This window comes from Cucurbita moschata, unplaced genomic scaffold (assembly GCF_002738365.1).
Source record: "Cucurbita moschata cultivar Rifu unplaced genomic scaffold, Cmos_1.0 Cmo_Scf00005, whole genome shotgun sequence".
Taxonomy (NCBI): Eukaryota; Viridiplantae; Streptophyta; class Magnoliopsida; order Cucurbitales; family Cucurbitaceae; genus Cucurbita; species Cucurbita moschata.
Window position 1 is genome coordinate 3,948,048 of NW_019268521.1, and position 19,080 is coordinate 3,967,127.

The 19,080-nt window shown below is 39.7% G+C and overlaps 2 protein-coding genes and 1 long non-coding RNA gene across 3 annotated transcripts; 1 reads left to right on the top strand and 2 right to left on the bottom strand.

The window, feature by feature from the left end:
- The first annotated feature begins 985 nt into the window (after positions 1 to 985).
- On the top strand, positions 986 to 6,078 carry LOC111443661 (homeobox-leucine zipper protein ATHB-8-like). Its single transcript, XM_023081577.1, has 18 exons — positions 986 to 1,539; positions 1,629 to 1,788; positions 1,905 to 2,005; positions 2,102 to 2,192; positions 2,513 to 2,608; positions 2,695 to 2,808; positions 2,898 to 2,981; positions 3,064 to 3,219; positions 3,311 to 3,385; positions 3,477 to 3,583; positions 3,667 to 3,862; positions 3,939 to 4,124; positions 4,403 to 4,483; positions 4,561 to 4,695; positions 4,789 to 5,114; positions 5,237 to 5,336; positions 5,413 to 5,562; positions 5,676 to 6,078. The coding sequence occupies exons 1-18, from the start codon at positions 1,316 to 1,318 to the stop codon at positions 5,820 to 5,822; spliced, it is 2,529 nt and encodes an 842-aa protein (XP_022937345.1). The 5' UTR covers positions 986 to 1,315; the 3' UTR covers positions 5,823 to 6,078.
- Positions 6,079 to 6,231: 153 nt separating this feature from the next.
- Positions 6,232 to 19,006, bottom strand: LOC111443482. The gene is made up of 4 exons (XR_002710503.1): positions 18,930 to 19,006; positions 18,739 to 18,741; positions 18,398 to 18,401; positions 6,232 to 6,248 (listed from the first exon to the last, which is right to left on the bottom strand). It is a non-coding gene; the product is annotated as an uncharacterized LOC111443482 (long non-coding RNA).
- Positions 11,249 to 15,287, bottom strand: LOC111443481 (probably inactive leucine-rich repeat receptor-like protein kinase At2g25790). Its single transcript, XM_023081301.1, has 2 exons — positions 12,448 to 15,287; positions 11,249 to 11,860 (listed from the first exon to the last, which is right to left on the bottom strand). Exons 1-2 carry the CDS (start codon positions 14,963 to 14,965, stop codon positions 11,523 to 11,525), a joined length of 2,856 nt encoding a protein of 951 aa, XP_022937069.1. The 5' UTR covers positions 14,966 to 15,287; the 3' UTR covers positions 11,249 to 11,522.
- Positions 19,007 to 19,080: the final 74 nt, after the last annotated feature.

Consider the following 19,080-nt stretch of genomic DNA (forward strand, 5'->3'; position numbering starts at 1 on the left):
TTTTTTTTTTTTTTTTTTTTTTATTCTTATTTTGCATTTTCTCCCTTTCTTTAATTGTTGAAAATTGTAATTTGCATATAATTTATTCAAAAGACGAAATTATAATAACATTAATTTAATATATATTTTATTTATTTAGAAGTTAGAAGGACAACTAGATAGCTTTTGCGTAAGTTTATTTTAAAATAATAACCACAGATCAAGTTGCCCTCTTTTGATTTGGAAAATAATAAATATATAAATAGGTAAAGCAAGTAAGAATTTTTTTATAAAAAAAAATTGAAAAAAAAAAAAAAAATAGTTGGAAAGTGGTGGGGCCCACAATTTTTTATATTCATACAGAAATAATTTAAATAAATAAATAAATAAACTTAGAGCCCTGCGTTTACGGTGAGATTAGGATACGCAATTACAAAAGTAATTTTTTGTTTTGTTTTGGTTTTTAATTTGAAGTAAAATAATAATAATAATAGAAAAGCAGCATTTGGTTTGGTCTGCCATTATTATTTGGTTAATGACCCAACAATCAAGGGGGTGGCTGTGTTGCATTTATAATTAGGGTTAATTCAACAAAAGTTAGGTGAATTCATCTCATAATTATTAATTTTAATATGTATAAATACATAATAATAAGTGACATGTTTTTACCATCAAAATTCAACGCTTCATTGTTGGGTTATGAAATCAAATGTTTTAAAGTTCATACCAAATACTCAATTTCACTATGGATAAAATATATATCATAACTTAAATATTTTGAATTAAAAAAAATAATGAATATATATATATAGTAATGAATTATTCTATCACAATTTTTTTTGTATCTTTAAAAGTTAAAAAACTTTTGGATGGTTGATTTTCAACATCATATTATTATTTTTTTTTTTAAAGAAATTATTTGTCTAGTATACGCGTTTTAAAATCGTGAGAACGAAGCATTTATGGTAAGGATACGAGAACAGTGAGACCCAAGTGTGGAAATTGTTCCCATACCTGTCTCTGTATGTGTCTTTTCCGTTGGGATTTTTGTTTCCCTCCTCATCCAATCTTTCTTCACAATCAAACCCTTCCCTTTTATATCTTCATTTCTCTTCTCTTCCTTCTTCTTCATTTCCCATTCCAACACTACCACAAACAACTCAAATCCCCTTCAATCCTGTCCCTGTTCTTTAAGAAGCTTCCATTTCGGGGTCTTTCCACCAGTATGCCCAAACCGTGTCTTATATGACTTGGAGGGAACGGAAGCCAGAAGGGTCTCTTTTTCATACTCTGCAAGGTGTTTGTTGTTTTGTCTCTGAGGGAATTTCAAGTGGGGATGATGGCTGTCACTTCCGCCTGCAAGGATTCTGCTACCAAGATCAGCAGCTTGGATAATGGGAAGTATGTTCGGTACACACCTGAGCAAGTCGAAGCTCTTGAGAGGCTCTATTATGAATGCCCAAAACCCAGTTCAATGCGCCGCCAGCAGCTCATTCGGGAGTGCCCAATTCTCTCCGACATCGAACCCAAGCAGATCAAAGTTTGGTTCCAAAACCGGAGGTATTTTCTTCTTTCTAATTGTTTCCGTTCTGGGTTTCAAATGGGTTCCACTTTTGAAAATCGAACACCCAATGTTTTCAATTGTACAGATGTAGAGAGAAGCAGAGGAAGGAGGCATCCCGTTTGCAGACTGTGAACAGGAAGCTGACGGCTATGAATCGACTTCTAATGGAGGAAAATGATAGGTTGCAGAAACAAGTGTCACAGCTTGTGTATGAGAACAGCTATTTTCGTCAACAGACCCAGAATGTAAGAGCTTTCCTCCACGAATTTAAAATACTTGCTGATTTGAAGAACATGATCAATGGAAATTTCTTGTTAGTGGGTAAGACAACGATTGTTCATATAATTTGTCCATCCTGCAGGCGACCCTAGCCACCACTGACACAAGTTGTGAGTCTGTGGTGACAAGTGGTCAGCAGAATTTGACTCCGCCGCATCCACCAAAGGATGCCAGTCCCGCAGGGTTAGTAGAATTGGCTGTTCTTCTTCTTCTTCTTGTGCATTGATGCATGCCGTTCTTCTTGTCCTGGTGTTACAAATTGTGCTTTCCGTTATGCAGACTGTTGTCCATTGCGGAGGAGACTTTAGCAGAGTTTCTTTCAAAGGCTACTGGAACTGCTGTGGAGTGGGTCCAAATGCCTGGGATGAAGGTTACTTCCTCTTTTTTGCTTTATGCTTCAATCTGTATTAACAAATTAAGCCACAGAAACTTTGCTAATCTTTTAAGCAACATGTCAAACCTTTTGAAAATAATGCTCTGTTGTCTCATACTTTCCTCTGCCAAATGTCACATCTCATCTTTACTCTCGCTTCTCAAGGAGGCCAAAACAGCAAGGTTTATTACATTTGTGTAATGCGGTTGTAAATTTAATACCACTGCTCAGCAAAGATCATGCGTTGTTTTAAAAATGATATGAACAGGACAAGGAACATAAAATTTCTGACCTTTCTAAACATCTGTTGTGAGCAGCCTGGTCCGGATTCCATTGGAATCGTTGCTATTTCTCATGGTTGCACTGGAGTTGCTGCTCGTGCATGTGGACTTGTGGGTCTTGAACCCACAAGAGTAAGTGCTTCTAAACATAATAAACTTAACTATTTGTGCAATGTAGCATGAAGTTGAGTATATATGACTTATATTGTTTTGTGAAGGTGGCTGAAATTCTTAAAGATTGGCCTTCTTGGTTTCGCGATTGCCGTGCCGTTGATGTTCTAAACGTCCTATCTACTGGAAATGGAGGAACCATTGAGCTTCTGTACATGCAGGTTGGCTGCTACTAGATGGTACATTTTTTGTATCAATTTTACAGACTTTGCAAGAAAAAATAAATGAAGCATGTGTTTATTTGATTCAGCTCTATGCACCTACTACTTTGGCACCTGCTCGTGATTTCTGGCTGCTGCGCTACACATCGGTTTTGGAGGATGGCAGTCTTGTGGTATGTGAATACCTCGCATTGGAAATTGCTGGTTGCTTGTGCTGTTTTGGAGGAGCTAACATGCTTGTATTATGCATTTTAGGTCTGTGAAAGATCTCTTAACAATACTCAGAATGGTCCAAGTATGCCTCCAGTACAAAACTTTGTAAGAGCAGAAATGCTATCAAGTGGGTATTTGATAAGACCTTGTGAGGGTGGTGGATCAATAATCCATATGGTTGATCACATGGACTTAGAAGTATGTAAAACTTCTCTGTATTTAGAGCACACTCATTCTTAGCTTCTGATATTCATATTTATAAATTAACCCATTGTTTACTTGAACATAGCCATGGAGCGTGCCTGAAGTGTTGCGGCCATTATACAAGTCATCTACTCTGCTTGCTCAGAAGAACACAATGGCAGTAAGTCCTTTAAAATTGGAAATTGAAAGTTCAAGTAACTTAGAAGATTATTTCCTCAACATACCGATAAATTTTCGTTATTTTGGATCAGGCATTACGCTTGTTGAGACAGATTTCACAAGAAGTTTCTCAACCAAATGTTACTGGTTGGGGAAGAAGGCCTGCTGCTCTTCGTTCTCTTAGTCAGAAATTGAGCAGGTAAATATGATTATGGCTCGAGTGTACCTGTCTTAGCTTCTTCTTCTTCGTTTAAATTGTGTTTAATGGATTCTTCTGTGCAGAGGTTTCAACGAAGCGGTAAACGGGTTTACAGACGAGGGATGGTCTTTGTTAGAAAATGATGGCATTGATGATGTTACACTTCTTGTAAACATGTCTCATGGCAAGACAATGATGGGTGCAAATATGTCATATTCTAATGGCTTTCCATCTATGAGCAACGCCGTGCTTTGTGCAAAAGCATCGATGTTATTACAGGTAAGTATTTTGCTTGCGAGCTGACATCTAGATCGTGATCAGGAATTGAAAACGTTCTATTGTTTTTATTTTGTAGAATGTCACTCCAGCAATGCTCATTAGGTTCTTGAGAGAACACCGTTCAGAATGGGCCGACAGCAGTATTGATGCCTACTCAGCTGCAGCAATTAAGACCGGCCAGTGTGGTTTACCAGGGTCTCATGCTGGAACTTTTGGGGGTCAGATTATTCTTCCCTTGGCACAAACAGTTGAGCACGAAGAGGCAAGTACCGTTTATTCTACCGTTTAAACAGAACGATTTTGTGGATTAGTGTGTAGCCCCATCGGTTCGAGAGGAGAACGAAACATTCCTTATATGGGTGTGGAAACCTCTCCTTAGTAGATGCGTTTTAAAAACCTTGAGGGGAAGCTCGAAAGGGAAAGCCCAAAGAGGACAATATCTGCTAGCTGTGGGTTTGAGCGGTTACAATAAGATAACCTATTGGCCTACTTTGCTTTGTGATTTTAAAATATTGATTTAAATTTTCTTTCTGGAAACAGTTTATGGAAGTTGTTAAATTTGAAAACGTGAGCCACTACAGCGACGATAAACTCATGCCTGGTGACATCTTCCTCCTCCAAGTAAGTAGTATTTTCTTTAAGCTAGAACCTCCCATATTATAAAGCTTGGATGGATACTTATGATGCTCTGCTCCCAGCTTTGCAACGGTGTGGACGAGAATACGGTTGGTACTTCTGCTGAACTCATCTTTGCTCCGATTGACGCCTCTTTTTCCGATGATGCACCAATTCTACCATCTGGCTTCCGCATCATTCCTCTCGATTCTGGCATGGTAAACACGTATATTAAATCTCCTTTTTTTTCTCCTATTCTTTTCAATTGTATTAATTTTGATATCAAATTTGTACATTTGCTAATGCTGCAGGATGCTTCAAGTCCATACCGCACGCTTGATCTTGCTTCGGCTCTTGACGTTGGACCTGCTGGGAATAGAGCTTCTGGAGACTGTGCTGGTCAATCAGGAAAATCAAAATCTGTGATGACAATTGCATTCCAATTTGTATTTGATGTGCACCTTCAAGATAATGTAGCAGCAATGGCACGGCAGTATGTCCGGAGCATTATAGCGTCTGTTCAGAGGGTGGCGCTGGCTCTATCGCCTTCGAATTTCGGTCCTCATGCTAACCTTCAGACACCGGCTGGTGCTCCTGAAGCACAAACACTTGCTCTTTGGATCTCTCAAAGCTATAGGTATTCAAATATTGCTTTCCTAATTACAAGCTCCTTGAACTACAAAATTCATCCGAATTGATAGAACGCGATAATATCTGAATATCGACGGTGTTCCAGTCTAATTTTATCGACCCGTACAGGTGCTTTATGGGCATGGAATTACTGAAAAATGAAGGACGAGAATCCGTTCTCAAATCCCTTTGGCATCACTCAGATGCAGTCATGTGCTGCTCTTTGCAGGTATGTTTTAAATTCTCTTTCTTTGAATATTGCAATTTGTTTGTACATGAAGTTATATCCTATTATGAACATGCAGGCCTTGCCAAATTTCACATTCGCCAATCAATCTGGACTCGACATGCTCGAGACGACCTTGGTGGCTCTCCAAGACATTACTTTGGAGAAGATTTTTGATGATAATGGAAAGAAAACTTTAGCCTCAGAGTTCCCACGGATAATGCAGCAGGTATAGCAAACGAACCCCTTCTTTCCCTACCAACCCAATGATGACCAAATGAATAGAAGCTCTTTAAGTGTATCAAATCATAGTCTTTGAATGATCTATGTTCTTTTTGTCAGGGCTTCATTTGTCTTCAAGGGGGTATCTGCTTGTCAAGCATGGGAAGGGCAATATCCTACGAGAAAGCTGTGGCATGGAAGGTTTTGAATGAAGAAGAAAACGCTCACTGTATTTGCTTTATGTTTATGAACTGGTCTTTTGTTTGAAACGCTTAGTCAGAACGTAGGAACATGACCATTAGAATAGATCAAATTTTCCTGTAAGTTAGGTTTCAGAAACAACCAAAATAACCATGAACTAAATGAGCGAAGCATATTGCCCCTAATGCCTCTCTCCTTATCCTTTGTGGAATCAGTTATGTTCTTTTATATAACTAACATTAAGAAGACAAATCTTGGTACAATATTACGAAACATCTCGTAACCGATATGGGAGGTTTTGGTTCCGGTTCTTACCCATAAATCTTCTCGAACGGCTATGCCTTCAAGACTTAGAGTTTGATTATTTGTCCTTATCATGCTTTTCCGGTAAGGAGAAAAGATTAGAACTTTGATCCCTATAATCTCACTATCTTATCTTATTCTAACCGTCCAAGCCCATCGTGAGTAGATATTTTCCTCTTTAGACTTTTCCTTTCGGACTTACCTTCAAGGTTTTTAAAATGCGTTTGCTAGGGAGAAGTTTTCACACCCTTGTGAAGAATGCTTCGTTCCCCTCTCCAACTAATGTCGGATCTCACAATCCACCCCCATTCGGGGTTAAGCGTCCTTGTTGACACATCTCCTGGCGTCCACTCCCATTTAGGACTCAATGTCCTCTTTGGACTTTTCCTTTCAGGCTTCCCCTCAAGGTTTTTGAAACGCGTCTACTAGGGAGAGATTTCCACACCCTTGTAAAGAACGTTTCGTTCCTCTCACTAACAATCTACTAGCGGTAGACTTGAGCTGTTACACTTATTCGGTTGTTTGTTGTCATGGAGCGTAAGGTCATAAGAGTAGTCAAAAAGGCAAAACTTTACCTCTCTACTTTTATCTCTGATTTCCCGGGTTCAAGATTCAACTGATATTCATTTAAAGACAGAATTGTGGTGGGAGCATCTTGGCATGGAAATGGAGGACAGGGAAGGCCATTTGCCTCGTTTATTCTGCACTCTTCCCAAATTAATGTCAAAGATGAAGCCCTTCTTTCGTATAACTTCTTTTCATGCCTATCAATCTCTCTAACCTTCTAATCTCTCTGACCAGTCGTTTGCTGACACACTAAGCATTTGGCCTGTAAGTTCATGATAAAACAAAGATTTCACAGCACTTCTTTTTCTGATATGCACTCTCTATTCCTTTTCAATTTTGTAACAACAAGTCTCTTTCAGTTCAGTTTCCTCCCATTCTAAGGCCCTGTCCTGTCATGACATAATCAATGGAGCTGGACTGAAGCTGAAGAGAAGTTTGATAGCCCTTCTTGGCTCTAAAGCTATTCTCTCTGATGTGGGTCACTCAATTCTCTCACCCACCCACTTCCCACCATCACCATGGTCATTCATGTCATCTTCTTCAACTCAATAGACTGTCCTCTTCCATTAAAACTGAATAGACTGTTCTCTCGAGGGTTTTTGTGAGATCCAACTTCGGTTGGATTGGAGTGTAGAAACGTTTTAAAAACCTTAAGAGAAAGCTCAAAGAGGATAATATTTGCTAGCGATAGGCTTGAGCTGTTACAAATGGTATCAGAGCTAGACACCAAGCGATGTGTCAGTAAGGAGGCTGAGTCCAAAAGGGGGCGGACATGAGGTAGTATGCCAGCAAGGACGTTGAGCCCCAAAAGGGGGTGGATTGGGGGTCCCACATCGATAGGAGAAAGGAAAGAGTGTCAGTGAGGACGTTGGGCTCCAAAAGAGGTGGATTGTGAGATCTCACATCAATTGGGGAGGAGAATGAAACATTCCTTGTAAGGGTGTGAAAAACCTCTTTAAAAACCTTAAAGGGAAAACTCAAAAGAGAAAGCCGAGAACAATATCTATTAAGAGATATACTATGTTGAGAAAGAGGATGATGGAGAAGAGGATATACTATATGATCTCTTTGATCCCTGCAACTCATGGCAATGAATAGTGTCAGTTGGTTGAAGAGAAAAGGATTCAAAAGAGATATAATGATAAAGAAAAGGGCCAGGTGAGTATACATAATATTAGTGCAGGCCTAGCTAGCCTACAACAACACTGTAGCTCCATCCTGCTGGGCTGCTTTAGTCAAAAAGTGAGAGAATGAACAAGTACTATTCAATCCTAAAGCGCTATATGTTGTAAGAAACAACAAGAGAACCAAACCAGGAAACTTTTGATCAACATGCATGATCTTTAGCTACTTGGTTACTACTGTTTCAAAGTAATGAACTATCCTTGCTAATTTTTCAGATACATTACTAATATTTGAAGTAGAAATCAAACTAAATGCACTAGAGTTGATGCTGATGATAAGATGATTAAGAAATGCCGAAAAGAACGTATATAAAGAATGTTTTGTTTCCCTCTCCAACCGATGTGATATCTCTCACAATCCACCTCCCTTCAGGGCCCAACGTCCTCGCTGTCACTCGTTCTCCTCTCCAGTCAATATGAGATCTCACAATCCACCTCCCTTCGGAGCCCAACGTTCTCACTGGCACTCGTTCCCCTCTTCAGTCAATATGAGATCTCACAATCCACCCCCATTTGAGGCCCAACGTCCTCGTTGGCACACTGCTCGGAATCTGGGTTTGATACCATTTGTAATAGTCCAGACCCACCGCTAGTAGATATTATGTTCTTTGAACTTTTCCTTTCGGCCTTCCCCTCAATGTTTTAAAAACACGTATGCTAGAGAGAGGTTTCCACACTCTTGTAAAGAATGTTTCATTTTTCTCTCCAACCGATATGAGATCTCAAAGTTTTGTTCATCTTAAAGATCATTCTTTCCCTTGGAGATTCTCTAAAACCACATTCAATATCCTTGCAACTATATCTTATGACAACTTTGACTCGAAAGAAAGGATCAACCTTTCAACCACATGCATAAAAGCCTTGTTGGGATATCATTATTATCGCCTCCGATTAGGCTTCAATATGTTATGCTCGATCAAATAGCTTCGTTTGTTAATGTCATATAGAGCACTTTATTTAGGTGTGCTTAATAACACATATTACACTGCTAGTGAACAAAGAAGAGAGAAGATGGAAGGAAAGGAAGTGAAATGGTGAAGAAAGGCAATGAGGGTTTTGAATGGTCTCCAAGGCGTATGATTGAATTGAGTTTGTTTTTGAGGCTTTTAAGATGAAACCCACTTCACATATATCATAATATATTGTATTTTATATCTTTGTGTTTGCACTCTTGTTGTGGGAAGGAATCTTCCAACTATGTGAACCCCATAATGAGCTAAAAAAAGGGCCTTCTTTTTTGCACCCACCATCATCACAAGTTTTGTATTCATATCTAACAAAGTGATCAAATTCAAAAACCAACACGAAGTCCTAAGCAAAACAAATCATTATATTTGACCTTATCAACTTGGTTCCCCACCCATTACTCTTGTTAATTTAATAAAATCAATCAACTTAAGATTCCACGTGAGTTGGAGAGGAGAACGAAACATTCTTTATAAAGATATAGAAACCTCTCTTTAGTATACGCGTTTTAAAACTATGAGACTAACAGCGATACTTAACGGGCGAAAGCAGACAATATCTACTAGCGGTGAGCTTAGGCTGTTACAAATGTTATCAGAGCCAGACACTAGGTTGTGTGCTAGCGAGGATGCTGACCCACCAAAGGGGTGGATTGTGAGATCCCATGTTGACTCAGGAGGGGAACGAAACATTCCTTATAAGGGTATGGAAACCTTTCTCTAGTAGACACCAACAAGGACGTTGGGCTCCCAATGGGAGTGGATTGTGAGATCGCACGTTGATTTGAGAAAGGAGCGAAGCATTCTTTATATGAGTATGAAAACCTCTCTCTAGTAGACGTTAGTAAGGACGCTAGGCTCCCAAGAAAAGGTGGATTGTGAGATCCCACATCAGTTGGAGAGAGCAACGAAACATTCTTTATAAGGCTATGCAAACCTCTCCTTAGTAAACTTATTTCAAAACCGTGAGGTTGATGACGATACATAACGGGCTAAAATGGACAATATCTACTAACGGTGGACTTAAACTCTTACCAAAGGCGTTGAATGAACTTGGAAACGTATATCCGGAACATGGTGGCATCATTTGGTTTGTTTCTAATTCCTTTGAAATGGGTCCATAAAATTCAAAACCCTTCACCATTTAAGCATATACATATAAAGAAAGAGAGGAGGGTTTTGAAATGGGAAGGTAAAAGGCATAAAGGCATAAACTTTAGTAGAGAGAGTCCAAAGGCTTTTAGGATGATGTATATTACATTTACCCCATCCCAAAGTGCCGACATAATGAGACAAACTATACAAACATATATGAATCGGGGACAATAATGTTAATCACTGTACTTTTCCACTGCAAATGGAATGTTTTTTTAAAAGAAATCAAATCAAATCAATGCATGCCTTCTCCCTTAATGCTCTTTAGTGCCTAAAACCTAGTAATTAATGATCTAGCTAGGGTTCTTAAGTACACTTAAAAGGGTTTAGAGATATTGTTTGGAAGGACAGGTTTCAATAATTGTGGTATTATAAGCAACATTAAACCTTAAATTGAAGTGCGAGGTTGTAGGCGTAGGTACATGTTTTTGTCTATTTGTGAGCAAATATGTGGCGCATGCTGTCGTCTGTGACACCTTCTGTGGGCTGTTTGTGCAAAAGCTGGTTCAATAATCAGTCTCGTCTGACCCTCTTTTTCTCATTATGTTGTTCGACAATACTTTCGACCTTAATCAAACCATATGCATCATTAATTATATAAAGTAGTTCATTTTTGGTTTATGTAAAGTGAGACACAAAATATATAATTTTTCTCCCAATGAATGCCGTTTTGTTCGCACTCTAATACAAATTCGTGATCGGGGTCCTCATACGAGTGAATGAAAATAATTGTAGAATCGATAGAGCTTGATTAATTTGCCTTAGTTGACCCAGAACTAGCTTCGAGCTTGAGTCACCTCAGGCCTTCACCGTACATCTGGGTCTTACCTCTCACATACGTCACCTTGGGACTTTGACTTCCACTTTAATTGCTTTCGGTCTTCATCTTACATCTAAGGTTGTTTCAAGTCTACTGCTAGCAGATATTGTCCACTTTAGACCGTTACGTATTGCTGTCTCCACATCCTTATAAGGAATGTTTCGTTCCTCTCTTCAACTGACTGATGTGAGATCTCACAATTCACCCCATTTGAGGACTTAAGCTCATTGCTAGCAGATATTGTCCATTTTAATTTGGTACGCATCGTCGTCTCCACACCCTTATAAAGAATGTTTTGTTCTCCTCTCCAACCGACGTGGGACCTCATAAGCTAGCGAGAACGCGAGCACCAAGGGAGTAGATTATGATATCCCACATCGGTTGGAGAGGGGAATAAAGTATTTCTTGCAAGGGTGTGAAAGCCTCTCATTAGTGAACGCATTTGAAAATCGTGAGGCTGACGGCAATACATAACGAGCCAAAACAAACAATATCTGAATGCTACACATTAATCTTCATTTTATTACTGGTCGAGATTCATACACCTATAGAAGTTAAGAAATTAAAGCTCAATACATGGATACAATTCATTATTAGGTGATATGGTTACATTGGTGGCATTCAACGTATCTACATTTCTACATTGGTGGCATTCAACAAAAACATGAACTTGGGTCACAAACATTTGTAAATAATACCTCAAACTTAAAACCCTCAAAAACAAAAAACAAAAGCAAAAATTCCAAAACAAATTGACTGAGAACACCAAATTCTAGGAGGACAAAAGTTTAGAACAGTAAGTCGTCCGACAAAGACACAGTAGGGATTTGTAAGCATGCTGTGACGACGGCCTCGCCATGGGCTCGCCTGCGGTGCAGTTCAGTGCTAAGTTCATAAACCCAACGATCTGGTTCGTGTCAGCGGCGGCAGCGTCCCCGCTAATCCTACCATCAACCCACGTGTCGGTATGACAATCGGAGTAGCAGTAGCGTGCCCATTCCACCAGGTCTTGCCGGTCAACGGGTCCTTTTCCGGTTACCAATTGGATCAGAATCAGCCCCAATGTGTATACGTTGCTTTTCTCCGTTATGTCCCTACTTTCCTTGGCCTCTGTCACATTTTTTTTAAAATAAAAAATATAAATAAAAATATATGTAGCTTTCTCAACGTGCATGGATTACATATATTCATGCAAATTCTAAAATTTGATGCATAAATTCAAATAATGTTTTCTAAAAAAACGGCAGAAATTGAGAATATTCACTAAAACCATACGAAAGTTCTCTATTCATAATCATTTAAATAATTAATTAAATAAATTATAAATTATATAAAATAGAACCATAAATGAATACAAGATGTTTATCAATAATTCAATTAAAAATGGATGCAATAAATTTATCTATAATTCAATTAAAAATGGATGCAATAAATTTATCTATAATTCAATTAAAAATGGATACAAAATATTTATTTATAATAAAAAGGTTAATAGGCAACAAGCTAAATATGATAAAATATTTAACTTAATAAAAACGTGAAATATGATAATATATATATAAATGATAAAATATTTAACTGTGAAATATTATATTTATATATATATAAAAGATATTTAACGCTAATAAAAAGCTAAATATGATGTATATGTTTTAACATAATTCAGGACTAAATATTAATAATAGAAATATACGTACCGGGAGCGAAGTAGAGTGGAGAAACGGTGGTGGTGGACAATCCGATGAGAAGCCGGGGTTGGTGTTTTTCATCGATGATGATCTTCTCCGGGGAGAAATTGACGGCAATAACTCCGGGGGAACAGCGGGGGTGGAGAAACTGCAAAGCGCGGGCGATTCCGAGGGCGATATTACGACGTCGTTCCCAGGTGAAATTCCGGACAGCTTCACTCAAATATTGTCCCCGGACATATTCACGGACCAAGTATCCAGCTTTCTCGGACCGGCACGCGCCGAGCAACCTCACTACGTTTGGGTGTCTAAGCCGCCCCAATTCCTCAACTTCGTTCCAAAAATGCCCTTCAGCTATCCATTTCTTAACGACCACAAATTGAACCTCGTTGGTCCCCACTAATATCCCGCTTTTGTCGCCCTCCGCCGACGACAGAATCGCCTCCACCGTCACCAATTTGGACGCGTCCGGATCGAAGAATTTAACCTCCCATATTCCGTCGTCGTTTAGCACTATTTTTGTCAGCTTACGACGTCGTATTGTAACCAACACTGCCGTCGCAATGAACAACGCGGCCAGCCCCAATACGAGCATGAACCACCATAAGTGGTTATACCCACGGTTTTCGCATGCCGGTAATTTGCTCGTAATTATATCGCCGCCGCAAAGATCATTGCCGGCTACTGCGCTGGCGTTTATGTCCAAAAACGCTCCGGTGGACGGCAACGCTCCGTAAAAGTGGTTGTGGGAAATATTTATCTGAACAAGCGATGGAAATCGGCCGAAAACCGGTGGAATTTCGCCGGATAATTCGTTTTCCGACAAATCAAGGAAGCTAAGAACAGGAATTTGAGTGAGAATCACCGGAATTTCGCCGATTAGCTGATTGTGGCTTAAATCTAAACTCACGAGCTTCTTACAGGAAGAAATTTCACACGGAATCCGACCGGCGAGATTGTTGTTACTCAAATTAAGTTCCATTAGCTCTGAAAACCTTCCGATACTCTCCGGGATCCAACCCGAAAATTCGTTCGCCGAGAAATCCAAACTCTCGATTTTACCCTTTCTTATAAATTCCGGCAAGTTCCCTGAAAATCTATTCCTCGCTAAACTCATCATCTGAAGAGACGGCAAATCCCATTTGTTGCCGTCGATTCCACCGGAAAATTGGTTGCCGGAGATATCCAAAAAGTACAGTAGTGGCAGTTTCGTAAATTCCGGACACAATTCGCCGGAGAGACGGTTGTGTTGAAGCCGAACTCGCCGTAAACTCTTGCAAGAACAGAGACTCCGTGGAATTTCGCCGGTGAGAGAGTTGGAGAAAAGGATGAGTTTAAAGAGGCGCTTAGAATCACAGAGCCCATCTGGGATTTTTCCGGTAAGGAAATTAGTCGAAACGTCGAGAATGGTGAGATTGTTTCGCCGTCCAAGTAGCTCCGGGATTTCGCCGGAAAACCCGTTCGACCATAACTGAAGAATCTGCAGGCGAGGCAGTGAAGCCAGAGCTCTCGGGATTTTTCCGATGAAATTATTACCAAACAGATGCAAAATCTCCAATCTCTGTAAATGAATTACAAGCTCCGGAATCTCTCCCGAGAGAGAATTATCGCTTAAATCCAGAGAAATCAAATTCACAAGACGGAAAATCGACGGAGGAATTTTACCGGTGAGACCATTTTGGTAGAGGAACAGATATTGAAGTCTTGTGAGATTCCCAAAAGATTCTGGAATTTTCCCTGTTAGCTTGTTGTAAACAAGATCAAGATGATTCAAAGAACCCAATTGGCCGATTTCTTCAGGAATTTGCCCGGAAAGATTATTGTAACCCAAATAAATCCACCGGAGTCTCTTCATTCCGCCCAATTCCGTCGGAACTTCGCCGCTCAGTTTATTAGAGGCCAATGTTAAAAACTCCAACGATTTGAGATTCGCAACAGAGTTCGGAATCTCTCCGGTCAAAACATTCCCACCCAGATCAAGAAATTGAAGATCAGAGAACAACAATCCAATATCTTTGGGAATTGAACCCGAAATCATGTTGTTGGATAAGTCTAATGTTTGAAGAACAGAGACGCCGCCGGTGGGAAGTGGGCCGGTGAAATTATTGTTACTCAAATTCAAATGCAGAAGAGAAGAGGCGACGGCGACGGCGAACATATTCCAAGGGAGTTCCCCGACGAATTGGTTGTCGGAAAGGTCGAGAATTTGGATGTGGGGTAGTCGGAAAACAGAGTGGGAGAGTGTGGCGGTGATGTTCTTGCCGGAGAGGTTAACAGCCGTGATGTTAGTGAAGCTAGAGTCGGTGTGATTGCTGCATGTGATGCCATTCCATCGGCAGGTGGGAATAGAAGGAACCCAGTTGGAGAGAAGGCGTGATGGGTCTCTGGAAACAGAGGCTTTGAAGGATAAAAGAAGGTGAGTTTCATGGAGGCGGTGGTGGAGAGCAGCTGAATATTGATTCACCAGAAGGAGGAAGAGAAAGAAAACCATGGGATTATGATAGGTTTTGGATGTTCCCTTCCCCATGACACTTGATTAGCAGTAGAAGGAGCGATAGAGAAGAGCGTGGCAAAGAATGGCGTGTAAGTGTATATATAGTACATAGAATAGGGTTAGGAATCATGAAAGTTCAAAACGGACAAAGAAAGTGTACTTTGGTCGAGGTGAGAATTGTCGGGCTTTACCCAAAAGGCCTCGTCTCAATGGAGATGTACTCCTGATTCGGAAATCTATGATCATTCCCTAAATTAGCGGGCAAACGCGGGACTCCAAGAGGGAGAGACGGTGGAAAAAAGGGTGGGAGTGAAGGTTAGGGAGTGATAGAGAGAATATATTGAGCAGTGATGGCAGGAGTAGCAGCAGGAGATGGTGAGTTTACAGAAGATGGGAAAGAATGAAAAGGAAAAGGGGAAAGTGGAAGAGAAGGGAAGGGAAAAGAAAAGGGAAAGTGGGTTGTCTTTTGGTGGTAGCTTAATACAGTAATCACAGTGGACGTGCACCATCTTTCTCCTTTTAATGCCACCTTTTCTCCAAGAAGGAATATACACTCTATGCTCTCTCTCATTCCCTCCCACCACTCAATCCCACCCTCGGTTCATCCTTTCAAATTTGGGTTCCACACCTTTATTGTTTGTTTCCGCATGTTTTATTCTCATTCACATGAATTTTTTTTTAACATGCGAGTGAAGACAAAACAAAACAGGCTGAAATGTCCCATATTAGTTCTGAACATGTTTGAACTCCCCTTGTAGCTAGTAAATATTGTCAGCTCAAGCTCACCGATAGTAGATTTTGTCAATCCAAGTTCACCACTAGTAGATATTGTCAGCTCAAGCTCACCGCTAGTAGATATTATCAGCCCAAACTCACCACTAGTAGATATTGTCAGCTCAAGTTCACCGCTAGTAGATATTATCAGCTCAAACTCACCACCAGTAGATATTGTCAGCCCAAGTTCACCGCTAGTAGATCTTGTCAGTCCAAGCTTACCACTAGTAGATATTGTCAGCCCAAATTCACCGCTAGTAGATACTGTTAGTCCAAGTTCCACCGCTAGTAGATATTGCCAGTCCAAGCTTACCCCTAATAAATATTGTTAGCCCAAGCTCACCACTTGTAGATATTATCAGCCCAAGTTCACTGATAATAGGTATTGTCAGCTCAAATTCACCGCTAGTAGATATTGTCAGCTCAAGCTCACCACTAGTAGATATTGTCAGCCCAAGCTCACCCGCAGGTAGATATTATCGCTCAAGCCCACCGCTAGTAGATATTGTCCAATTCAGCCCATTACGTATTCCCATCAGTCTCACGATTTTAAAACACGTCTATTAAGGGTAGATTTCCACACCCTTATAACAAATATTTCGTTCCTCCCTCCAACCGATATGGAATCTCACACTCCCGCCATAGATACTAAACCTATAACACCTCTAGCCAAATCAATAGATTGATGGAGTGAGTTATGGCGTAAGCATGATGTATAGAAGGCAAATGAAGCAGACCCAAACCCCTTGATTAAGGGTCTCCCTCGCACTCTTTTAGGAACTCGTAGGGGCAGATATGTTCCTAAATTAGTGCTCCAGTTCATATACAATATTAATTAATGTGAGCTAATCACCCATAAAACACTTTAAAAAACCACATTCAAAGTATAATAATAATGGAGATGGATGATTATGACTGGTTTTTGATGCACTTCTTTGCATGCTGTTTCCTTCTTTTGCTCCTTTTACAAGCCATTAACATCTTAATGCACAGTTCTTTATATATCAATGTCGGTCGCTTTGGACCCTACCAAGATTTGTGTGTATAACCCTAATGGATCATTCTTATTATAATACTAAATGAATGTCACATGCACCACATTAAACCCCTTCAATCAACTTAAACCTAAACTTTTTATCAAATATCCTTCGAAAGATTTGCATAATCAACGTTACGTATCCCCATCAGCCTCACGATTTTAAAATGTGTCTACTAGAGAGAGGTTTTCACTATTTTAAACGGAATGTTTCGTTCCCATTTAAATCAATGTGGGATCTCAGCGTCTTCGAGATTTCCACACCTTTATTTGAAATGTTTCGTTCTCTTTTCCGATCGATTTGAAATCTCACAATCGAATATCACAAAATCATTTCGCGAAATCCATCGATTTGAAGTGCAAATCCAGTCATACTGTCACATAAGAGTTGGAGTTTGTGTTAGTGCATGTATTATAAGCACATTGTTGAGGAAAAGTACAATAATTGATTAGAAATTGAATAAAAACTAAGGAAAAGAGACATGAGTAGTGGGTTTTTTCTAGTTTATAATCATATACAAATCAAACTAATGCATATCATGATATGGAAATCTCACATAAACTTCATTTCATTTCATTTCATTGTTAGGCTAATCCTACATTTGGAGTTTAATGTCTATGGATAACTACAAAGTTAATATATAATTTATTTATTTGCTTATCCACCTACAAATATTCACGGGTCGGAGCGTAACAGTTCAACCAGGGAATGAAGCATTCTTTATAAGAGTATGAAAATCACTCCCTAACATACATGTAGGTTGATGACAATATGTAACGAGCCAAAGCAGGCAATATCTACTAACAGTGGGCTTTGGCTATTACTAATGGTATTATAGCCAAACACCAGGCGAAGTGCAAGCAAGAACGTTGAAGCCCTAAAGTGGGTGGATTGTGAAATCTGACATCGGTTGGAGAGGATAACGAAACATTTCTTATAAGGGTTTGGAAACCTTTCCCGAGAACATATACGTTTTAAAACTGTGAAACTGATGGTCATACATAACGGGTCAAAACGGACAATATCTGTTAACAGTAAGCTTGAGCTGTTACATTAATTCAGCTGATTTAGGGTTTAGGGTTTAGGGTTTAGGTTAATCCGTAACTATAGTATACATGAAAAGCATAGTAAATTGGGAATAAAACGTCAATATCATGGTGAATAGGGCCACCATTTCACATGCAATATAATATAAGGTATTAGAAGAGAGACATGGGTCCAAGTCCAACCCAATATTATATGGACCATTATCTACAAACCCTTTTGAATTTAATTTTCTACCTCTTAAAGTTAATTTTTCTTTGCATTGCGCACGTGTGGCGTGGAGCTCACAAGCTAAATGGGAATTGCAGACCAATTGGGCGTAACTTTGGTGAAAGTGCGTCAAAAAAGGGACTTTGGTTGGGACCATATGCAATTATTGCTTGAATCAATCTTCTAGCCATGGACCACTCTTACTCACTTAGGCCCATTCTCTTCCTGGGCTTCATTAAATCCATCAGTAGGCCCAATTCTCTTCCTGGGCTTTATTAAATCCATCAGTAGGCCCAATTCTCTTCCTGGGCTTTATTAAATCCATCAGTAGGCCCATATATCGAGCCCATCAACTTTCTTCACATGCCTGCCTCCCTAGGGCTCTACACATGGAATCCACCATACTCCTATTGGTAGGATCACCCATGATTGCTTGGGAAGGGAAAATTAAGGGTTTCAATCTTTTACCATAAATTACAAATCAAAAAGGTAAGGTCGTCAAATAGCACGTCAAATAGCACGTAAGGAGTCAAAAGTAAGCAGAGTTGAAGGCAGGTCAAACCCACGTAAGTATAAGAGGAGACGAGACATTCATGAAAAGCTAGAAGTTGCGGAGAACTGACAAACTAAAATTTAGATATTTGAGTTTCGAGTCTTTTGACCTTCTAGCAATAGATAGGTGTAGGTAGGTGTCAAATGAGCCGAGCAAAGCCCTTTCCTTCCTCTTACTTTCTTTAGGACTCGCTTGTTTTTAAGGGCATAATTCAACTTTTGACTCTGTTGGGCTTCCCGTACTTTCGATGCTCAATAATAAGATAATAGCTTTTAAGATCTGATTAAAGAAAATATGTCTTTGTAGTTAATATGATGTAAGATATTGTCTTATATGGTTACGTATAGTAATATGGGAGAAGTTTTCACACCCTTATAACGAAGGTTTTGTTCCTCTCTACAACTGATGTGGGATTTCACAATCCACCCCCTTAGGGTCCAACGTTCTCACTAGCACGTCGCCGCCCATAGCTAGTAGATATTGTCCGTTTTCGACCATTACACATCACTATCAACCTCATGGTTTTGAAA

Bases quoted from the DNA above. Each gene is read 5' to 3' on its own strand.
- LOC111443661 (XM_023081577.1), top strand. From the start codon at position 1,316: ATGATGGCTGTCACTTCCGCCTGCAAGGATTCTGCTACCAAGATCAGC. The intron at 3,584-3,666 runs GTAAATATGATT...TCTTCTGTGCAG, and splicing joins CTTAGTCAGAAATTGAGCAG to AGGTTTCAACGAAGCGGTAA. The intron at 4,484-4,560 runs GTAAGTAGTATT...CTCTGCTCCCAG, and splicing joins GTGACATCTTCCTCCTCCAA to CTTTGCAACGGTGTGGACGA.
- LOC111443481 (XM_023081301.1), bottom strand. From the start codon at position 14,965: ATGGGGAAGGGAACATCCAAAACCTATCATAATCCCATGGTTTTCTTT. The intron at 11,861-12,447 runs GTACGTATATTT...AAAATGTGACAG, and splicing joins TCCACTCTACTTCGCTCCCG to AGGCCAAGGAAAGTAGGGAC.